The 10,025-nt window shown below is 36.1% G+C and overlaps 1 protein-coding gene across 1 annotated transcript; it reads left to right on the top strand.

The window, feature by feature from the left end:
* Positions 1 to 16: 16 nt before the first annotated feature.
* On the top strand, positions 17 to 8,429 carry LOC145738875 (uncharacterized). The gene is made up of 3 exons (XM_081993992.1): positions 17 to 134; positions 3,181 to 3,428; positions 5,049 to 8,429. Exons 1-3 carry the CDS (start codon positions 17 to 19, stop codon positions 8,427 to 8,429), a joined length of 3,747 nt encoding a protein of 1,248 aa, XP_081850118.1.
* Positions 8,430 to 10,025: the final 1,596 nt, after the last annotated feature.

The raw sequence follows: 10,025 nt of genomic DNA, 5'->3' as shown, positions 1-10,025 counted from the left end.
CACTACATAAGCAAACATGACTACATTCTACAAATGTCTACAATATGCTGACGATACTGGACTCCGTACGTGGCCGTACTTTATGGCCAAAACTACGGCAAAAGCTGTAGAGGACATTAACAGACAAGACGACGGCATGGTTCTACAAACACCAAACTCCACGAAAAACCAACTACTCTTATCAAATCACAAAATAAAGACAACTCTCCTACAATAATAACAGACGGTAACATAACTACACTAAGACAAGAAATTAAATATTTAGGGATAACACTTGACCAAAAACTCAAATTTACAAAACATGCACAGAACTTGAGAACTGAAATTATTAAACAAACAAATGTACATATTTATTTGCAGACTAAGAGTTAATGCGACCAGCAAAACAAAAAACACATTCAAACTACAGAGCAAATTGCACTTAATAACCAAGATTAGACATCTTCTAAATTTGCTACATAACCCATCTAACAAATTACTCTACGAACGGACAGAACGATTAACGGAACTAGAGGTAAAATGGATAAACAACCCCCACAACTGGACAATAATAAACCCCCTCTCCCTCACAAGAGCAACTAAACAATTTCGCTACGCCTTTCCCCAATATACACTGTTGGAACATTTTACCTAAAAAAACAGACTTTAAAGTTAATTTATGTAAATATTAGGTAAAATCTAAAATTAATTTTTTTTTACACATATACAATGTAATACCAAATATTATTATACAGGGTGAGCCAGGGTTAAACGGCTAAACCTATAACATGCCTAGAGAATTGGATTTTAAGCAGAAAGTTGTGTCCGAAAATCCGTTGCTACCGATATACAGGGTGATAAAGTTTCAGAATTTTTAAAGGTTTTATTACATAACTTCATTTATTCTTTTATAGATTATTTTTTCTACATACACTATTCTTTAGGATCTCCACAATTACAGAGAAAAAATTTAATTGTAACTTTTTCATACAATTTCTTATATACTTCTTATGGGAAATTTTATGCACTCCTAGACACTTTTGCAAATAACTCTAAAACGGCGACAGATACGGAAAAAATGCAAGAGACGAACAAGTTTCTAAATTGAAGAAAGAATTAGATTTTCGGCGTACTACAAAAAGTTTGGAAGGATAAAATGGGGATTGACCCCTTGTCAAAAACGAATGAAGTTATGTAATAAAACTTGTAAAAAATCTGAAACTTCACCCTGTATCTAAATAGCTCTAATAGTAAAATCCAATTCTCTAGGCATGGTATAGGTTTGGCCGTTTAACCCTAGCATTGTGTAGGTAATTAAATTAAAATAATCTGCAAACTTGAAGAAACAATTCATTCTTGCTTCTTATAACTCTCAAATGTTGGGAATATTTGAGTTTCGTCACAGATGTTGTAAATACAAGCGTTATTTAAAAATTTGCAATATACAGGGTATTTCAAATGTTTCAAAATAGTCTTTTGATGGTCATTTTGAATTTTTAGGGCATAGGTCTTCGGGCCAGCGACATCCACCACCATTTCTTCTAATAGATCAGTAATGATTTTAATCAATTTTTTTGTTCTTTCAAAATTCCTTGGATCAGCAAATAGGTAATGTTTTGCAAAGTTTTATTCAGGCAGTTTCGAGAAATCTGAGTTTAAACTTGAGCAAAGAACAACAGGTTTCATTGTTGACTAGAATACCTGATAACGTCAAATTAGAAGGTGAATTAGAGATGAGAAATGTATAGGGTAGATGGAGATTTGAGTTTTCGATCAGGGAATGTATTATTGAATATTTCTCGTCCTTAGAGATGTGAACGTCTGCTGTCATCGTATCTGACTATCACGAGTAATGTTACTCGTTCTCTTTTATGTAATTGAACCATTTTCTATTCAACTTGTAATGTAACTTGACCTATTTTGAAATATCAAAAAATCATCCCTAATCCACAATATATAGCTCTAATAAAACATTATTACACGAGGTGCAATTGAGGTTGCAAAATCCATTGGATGGTTTTGTTTGAGAATTTAAAAGTGTAGTTTTAATTGAATGAGACCAAATTCAATTGAAGATGATCTTGCAAATAACTGGACTGGAAAAGTATTCGTGTGAGGCTCCAAAAAAGCAAAAAATTTCGCACTTAGTTTGAACTATGTTTAGAAATTACTGTTACGACGCGAAAGTGATAGACAAAAAGTCACAGTGGCAACCCCGCGATCCCGACTGAGAAGAGAGAGACGGGACGTGTGTGTGTGTGTGCCGCAAGAACAGAAGCGATACGACTTTCGACAAAAGCAACAATCACGCGTTTACTATTTTTCACGTTCTTATTTCGTTAAATAAACCAAAGTTTGTAGTTAACAAAGATCATTTTTTTTTTGTACACATCCACGAATCATAGTGGTCCTTCGTCAGCCAGATTCCAAATTGAAGTTTGGAGAATCAAGCAAATTGCATCGAAACAGAAACAGAACCAAGAAAAGCAGCCATTTTGTACGTCGATCGCCAAACCACAATCAACAAGAAACAAAAGGTGAGCGCCTGTATCCTTTTAATCATTCCTACCGTACTTATTTTGATAATCGTTAGAAAAACGTTTACATCGTTCGCCACAGTTTACGTTATTTTTTATGGATTTACACGTTTCGACCTGAAAATAATAGCAAAGTGTACAGTAATTATCGCGAATTTACACGTCCATTCTCGTATTTTAATTACGTCACGAATCTCGATTAAGTTTAGGATTTATTCACGTTGCAAGAAAAGGGAAATTTGCAAATTTCACACCCAGGCAGTACTCGTATATACATTTGTTTCGAATATTCTCGTTTTGTTTAAAATATCTCGTCTCGAATCATCACGTGTTTTATTTTTGTGCTAAATAAGAATGCCAAAAGCAAAAAAGCAAACAATGCAGAGTTCTAATTCAACAGAGTCGGTCGACACAGACATTTTGGAATTAAGGCATGCTCGTAAAGTAATATGTCAAAGATTAAATCGATTTAATGATTATTTATCGAATGCTATTGATCGGTTTCAAACGGAAACTCGGCTTAAGAGCGTGGAAGAAGATTTTTCAGAATTCGATAAAATTCAAACCCGTTTAGAATTTTTGTCGAATGAGGAACAAATTAATAGACTTGACACGGAAACTGCTTTTTATGCGGCTATTTCATATGCAAAAAAATATATTGCAGATGCAGACAAAGTTTGCAACCTCTCGGTAAACAACTCTTCTTCCTCTCCTACCACGTCATTATCGTCACAGTCGGCGCAGGCGCACATTTCGCTGCCACAGGCGGGCGCTGTTGCCAAACTCCCAGACTTAGGGTTACCATCTTTTTACGGAAACTATGAAACATGGTTTAGTTTCAAAGACATTTTTGACTCTTTAGTGGACAATAGAACCGACTTAAGTGAAGTAAATAAGTTTTTGTACCTAAAGGTATGCTGTAAGGGAGACGCGCTAAAGTTAGTAGAGTCTTTAGATGTAACCGCCTCAAATTATTCTATTGCCATTGCGTTATTAAAAAAACGATACGAAAATAAACGAGCTATTATTAATTTTCATGTTAATAACATTCTTTTTAATTTACCAATTGTCCATAGGGATTCGCCCTTGCAATTAAGAAAATTAATAGACATGGTAAATCAGCATATCTGTGCGCTACAAAAATTATCTTTACCAGTTGAACAATGGGACACGTTGTTAATTCCACTAATTTTGCATAAGTTAGACAGTAGCAGTATTCGAGAATGGGAAAGCAAACAAACTAATGATTCACTACCAACACTAAGTGAATTTATTGAATTTTTGACAAAAAAGTGTTGTACCCTTGAAGCAATAAATCATGAATTTTCAAAATTAAACGTAAATCAAAGCAAATCACGAGATCAAGTACATACAAAACTTCCATTTAAAGGTACCAGAAACTATTCGAATAACAATTCTCACGCCAATTTAAATCAGCAATGTGCATATGGACTTACTGACAGGAGTGATAAGTCACAGTCTGTAAAATGTAATTACTGTAACGAGAATCATTTTATTTATCACTGTCCCAAGTTTTATAATTTAAACCCTTCAGAAAGGTTTAATGAAGTGAAAAAGCTTAAACTTTGCAGTAATTGCTTAAGAACAGGACATTCAAAGTATGATTGTAGATCTGGTGGATGTAGAACCTGTAATCAAAAACATAATACATTACTACATATTGACAGAGGTTTTTCGCAAAATTCAAGCAGTCAGAATAATGTCAATAGGACACAGACAAATAATTCAGGGGAAATCACGGATGGAAACACACGACAACTTCGAGAATATGTAGCTTCTTCTGAAGCTGGGCAACATGCAATGCTTGCTACTAATCCTAACGATATAAACCAAGTTTATGACAGTTCGATTCTGACAAATACCAATCAAGTTTCAAATTGGAAAATAAACGAAATTTCAGGCGAGTTGTCGTATGTTGCGTCTCACACTAATCAAGTATTATTATCAACAGCTGTCATATTGATAGCGGATAATAAAGGACATTGGCACGAGTGTAAAGCATTACTGGACTCAGGTAGTCAATCAAATCTGATTACTAAATCACTTTGTAGCAAATTAAATTTGCAACTCGAAAACATTAACTTACCACTTTCAGGTATTAGTCAAAGTCTAACTCGAATAACGCACCGTGCAAAATCTTTCATAAAGTCTCGCTTTAATCAATTTCAAGCAAACTTGTCATTTCTTGTATTGCCAGTCATTACTGAAAAACTACCACTTACTAGATTTGATGCTTCAGCAATCATTTTTCCAAAAAATATTAGATTAGCAGATAGTACTTTCAATGAACCACAGGATGTTGATTTACTTTTAGGAGCAGGAATATTTTACGATTTGTTAATGACAGGAAGAATTAAACTCGGAGACAAAATGCTAGGATTACAAGAAACTCGTTTAGGTTGGATTTTGACCGGTACTTTAAACTTTTTGGATTTTCAAAAAACAGTCTGTAATTTTTCCGCACGAACAACCAATAAAACATTACAAGAAACTTTGAGTAAATTTTGGCAGCTAGAGGAGTTACCTAACGAAACGCATCTTTCAAAAGATCAACAATACTGCGAAGACTATTTTAAAGAAACGACAACACGGCATTCGAACGGTACTTTTATTGTAAAATATCCATTTAACCAAAATCAAAATTCTCAACTTGGCAATTCAAAAACGACGGCTCTAAAACGTTTCTATTATTTAGAGAGAAAGCTTGGTCAAAACGCGGAATTGAAGACGGCTTATTTAGATTTTATGCGAGAATATGAGTCATTAGGACATATGAAGTTAAAAGGCGAACTAGATTCGATAAACATTAATGATTGTAACTCATATTTTCTACCCCATTCAGCTGTTTTGAGGAACTCTTCTACTACAAAATGTCGTGTAGTATTTGACGCCAGTGCAAAAACTAGTTCAGGTATTTCCTTTAATGACTTGATATTAGTTGGCCCGACTGTACAACCAGACTTGTTCTCGATTTTATTAAGAATGCGCTTACGTAAATATGTATTAAGTGCTGACATCAAAATGATGTATCGTTGTATTCTAATCGATGAAACTGAACATCGTTTCCAACAAATATTGTGGAGATGGAATCCGGAAGAAAAAATTAAAGTTTATAATTTACAAACTGTCACATACGGTACTTCAAGCGCACCTTTTCAAGCCACACGCTGTTTACAAGAGCTAGCATTACAAAACAGAGCTAATTATCCAAGAACATCAAATTTAATTGATCAAGCATTTTACATGGATGACTTTTTAGCGAGTTTTGATAATGAAACTGAATGTACAGAAGTGTATCAAGAACTTTCAGAAATTTTGGCTCAAGCAAACTTTAAACTACGAAAATGGTCATCGAACAATCAGTCGTTCTTAAACAACATTTTGCAGTTAAACGGAAATAAAAATGAAGACCATTTAGTTTTGTTTCGTGATAAAAAACAACTAAAAACGTTGGGCATTTTGTGGGATCCTGTCGATGATACTTTGAATTATATAGTTGACGTAAAATTTAGCTTAAATAAATTTACCAAACGAACGATTCTCTCAGCTATCTCTCAAATTTTCGACCCGCTTGGTCTTATAGGCCCTGCCACGATTAAAGCAAAGCTATTAATACAAAGTCTTTGGAAGCTAGATCTGGATTGGGATGACAATATTCCACCAGACCTGGTTGACAATTGGCTTGAATTTTCATCTCAGATTCAACACTTGAATAATGTAAAGGTACCAAGACACGTGACGTTACCGAACTCGACTATAGAGCTATACGGGTTTAGTGATAGCTCTGAGAAAGCATATGGCGCATGTATCTATATTAGTTCGACCACTCAAACCGGTGAGAAAACCATTACCCTTTTAACGGCTAAATCCAAAGTAGCTCCTGTGAAAAAACAGACACTTCCACGATTAGAACTTTTAGCAGCTCACTTATTGTCTAAACTCATGAACCAAATCAAAAATATTATTGACTTACCGATTTGTCGAACAACTTATTTCACCGATTCGACCATAGTACTAGCATGGCTAAAAATAGAACCTCAAAATTTAAAAACTTTTGTAGCTAATCGGGTTGCAAAAATAACCGAACTTAGCGACGTCACAAATTGGAGACATGTAAAGAGTAAGGAAAACCCGGCAGATATCATATCACGAGGGCTAAATCCCAAAGAGTTAGTGGATAACCACATGTGGTTTTACGGACCTGACTTTTTACAGATCGACCGTCTTGACGTTGAGCTCGAAGATAACTTAACAACCATAACTGATAATCTTCCAGAGTTAAAGTCAAACGTACAATTTACGAACAATAGATGTGCAGCTGTAAATTTAAGTACTGAGTTACCAATCAATCCAAGTTTCAACGACTATCTGTTCAACAAATTTTCTAGTTTAACAAAACTAACTAGAGTAGTTGCTTACATTCTCAGGTTTAAAAATCGATCCTTGTTGAAGAAAACCTATGAATACAACACTCTTACTGTAGACGAACTTGACAAGTCTTTATTGGTTTTGATAAAATTAGTTCAACATAGCGTGTTTAAGCAAGAGTTAGTAGATCTCAAACGCAAAGGAATGACAAGCAATACCAGCAAAATATTAAATTTAAGTCCATTTCTTGATTCAGAATGTATAATTAGAGTAGGAGGTAGACTAACAAATTCAGAATTAAAATACGAACAAAAGCACCCTATTATACTGCCATATAAGCACAGATTAACCGATTTAATAATACGAGAAGCACATTTAAAAAATTTGCACGCTGGTATTCAAAATCTTTTATCTATCATACGTCTGAAGTTCTGGCCTATTAATGGAAAAAATGCCGTAAAACGTATAATCGGATCATGTCAAGTATGTTATCGAGTCAACCCTAAACCGACAAATTTCTTAATGGGTTCTCTTCCTCGCTCAAGAGTAGTACCGAGTAGACCATTTTCCAAATGTGGGGTGGATTATGCCGGACCTATTTATGTAAAGGACGGAACTCTAAGAACAACCAAGCTAATTAAAACGTATATCTGCATATTTGTTTGTTTTGCTACTCGAGCTATGCATCTCGAGCTGGTAAAAGATTTGTCAACTTCTAGTTTTCTGAATGCATTAAAGAGATTTTATTCACGACGAGGTAAACCTCACGACATCTACTCGGACAACGGCTCGAATTTTGTAGGCGCAAACAACTATTTTTTAGAGTTGTATGACCTAATCAACAAAAAAGATCACAATGAAAGCGTGACAAAATTCTTAGCTGACAGCCAAATTCGTTGGCACTTCATACCCGCGAAATCACCCCATCTAGGTGGGCTTTGGGAAGCTGCTGTGCGGTCTTGTAAATTTCACCTTCGGCGCGTATTAGGCAATTCATCTCTAAGCTATGAGGAGATGTACACTCTGCTTGTGCAGGTTGAAGCGTGTCTAAACTCGCGTCCCTTGGTACCAATTTCTAACGATGTCAATGACTTTTTACCTTTGTCCCCCGCCCATTTCCTAATAGGCGACTCACTGTTAAGTCCACCGGAAGAAGATTTAAAGGATATGCATATTTCACGGTTATCCAGATACCAAAAATTACAACAGTTGTTTCAACATTTCTGGAATCGTTGGTCCCGAGAGTACCTTGCATTTCTCCAGGTCAGAAACAAGTGGAACACCAAAAACGACCTCAGAAGTCAGCTGCCAGTTGGAAGTTTAGTAATTCTCGTTGAGGACAACCTTCCCCCTTTAAGATGGCCTCTAGCAAGAGTGACGGAGCTACATCCCGGTTACGATAATGTCATTCGAGTGGTCTCAGTAAGGCTGCCCAATGGAACCATTACCAGACGATCCTTAAAGAAGGTGTGCATTCTCCCTATGCAGGACGAGCTGGTTCAATGCGAAGAAAACGCTCAGTAAGGAACAATCGATTTCGACAGTTCAGTGCGTGTTTTTTTTTGAAAAACTTTAATTTTTCAACGCGGGCGGCATGTTACGACGCGAAAGTGATAGACAAAAAGTCACAGTGGCAACCCCGCGATCCCGACTGAGAAGAGAGAGACGGGACGTGTGTGTGTGTGTGCCGCAAGAACAGAAGCGATACGACTTTCGACAAAAGCAACAATCACGCGTTTACTATTTTTCACGTTCTTATTTCGTTAAATAAACCAAAGTTTGTAGTTAACAAAGATCATTTTTTTTTTGTACACATCCACGAATCAATTACCTATAAGCCAATATGTGTTTAAAAGTTTTAAACCGTTTCCAATCTATTACACACGGACAGGATTATTTAGATACAGTCCAACATACATACAGAAGGATGGTTTTTGAAATTCTACTAAGAGAGTAATGGGCTCCACCATGTAGAATAAAAAGATGTCAAACCTTATGATATGTACATAATTCCACCATCAGTACAAGACTGGGTTTAGAACTTTATACAATGGGATAATCTAAAAAAGTTCCTCCAAACTCAAAATTGTGTAATTTTGGGCTTTGATGACAGATTACAGATTGGGAGAGTGACCTATACTATTGTCACCGCCACCCACGGGATCTATTGTGACTCTCTCCAAGTTACAGGACTCTGTCTAGTTTTGTCTCTTTGATCAGACCCCACAGCCTTGAGAGTGGTCCCATAGTGTAGCTGTTCTGTATTTGTTGATCCAACTGGAGCGTGAGCTGCAATTTCTTCCATTTCTCGGCAGAACCTGCATTTGTTTTCTTCCATCCCCATTAGGCTAAGATGCCAAGGGGCAGTATCTTGTCAGCAGATCTACCATGATCCTGATCGTATCGTGACGAAGCACTTTGGCCTGGTTCTGTCTTTTAATGTTTGTCCACCATTTTTCATTTTTGAAACCCTTTATCTAGCCTTTTCATAATGGCTGTTTTGGCAATCGGCTTTACTACCCCACCAGAAAGAATAGCGGTTCTGGTCCTATAATTTGCGTAAATAAGCTTTCACGGCAATTTTATAACCGATTAATTATTTTAGTTCAGTGCTTTTTGACAGTCAAGCACTAACATTAACGTTATTTTGCTGGAAATCAAAGGGTAGCCCAAATGGAAGAAAACACGTGTCCACAGGTAACCCAGTTGCTATTTAGGCTAAGTTAAAGAAATTACAAATTCCTTACCTCCAGATCACCAAGACGGAAAGGATCATGATGGGGGTAGAATGAGGGGTATGTTTGGGATTCACGGAGGGCGAGCGCTTAACGGGGATGAATAGAACCCTATACTAATGTCCAAGAACATTCACCACGCCGACCAAGTCGCTTTGGTTACACTGAGCCATGCGGTTACTCCTGACGGAGCTATGAATTCTTTGGACTGATAGCCCGTAATTTAATAATTTAATATTTGAAAGATATGAGTCAAAAAAGCTTATTAATTCATTACTGAATCCAAACAGACAGCAAAGTTTATTGGAGTGTGATACCCTGTTAAACGCCTTTGTAAAGTCTTTATAAACGACGTCTACTTGATGTTTTAGATTATTTAGATCAA

The sequence above is a fragment of the Ips typographus genome, linkage group LG16, assembly GCF_016097725.1.
Source record: "Ips typographus isolate SLU linkage group LG16, UJ_Ityp_2.0, whole genome shotgun sequence".
In the NCBI taxonomy this organism is placed as follows: domain Eukaryota; kingdom Metazoa; phylum Arthropoda; class Insecta; order Coleoptera; family Curculionidae; genus Ips; species Ips typographus.
This window is presented reverse-complemented; position numbering and strand designations above follow the sequence as displayed.

Bases quoted from the DNA above. Each gene is read 5' to 3' on its own strand.
- LOC145738875 (XM_081993992.1), top strand. From the start codon at position 17: ATGACTACATTCTACAAATGTCTACAATATGCTGACGATACTGGACTC. The intron at 135-3,180 runs GCATGGTTCTAC...AATATATTGCAG, and splicing joins CATTAACAGACAAGACGACG to ATGCAGACAAAGTTTGCAAC. The intron at 3,429-5,048 runs GTATGCTGTAAG...AAATTTTGGCAG, and splicing joins ATAAGTTTTTGTACCTAAAG to CTAGAGGAGTTACCTAACGA.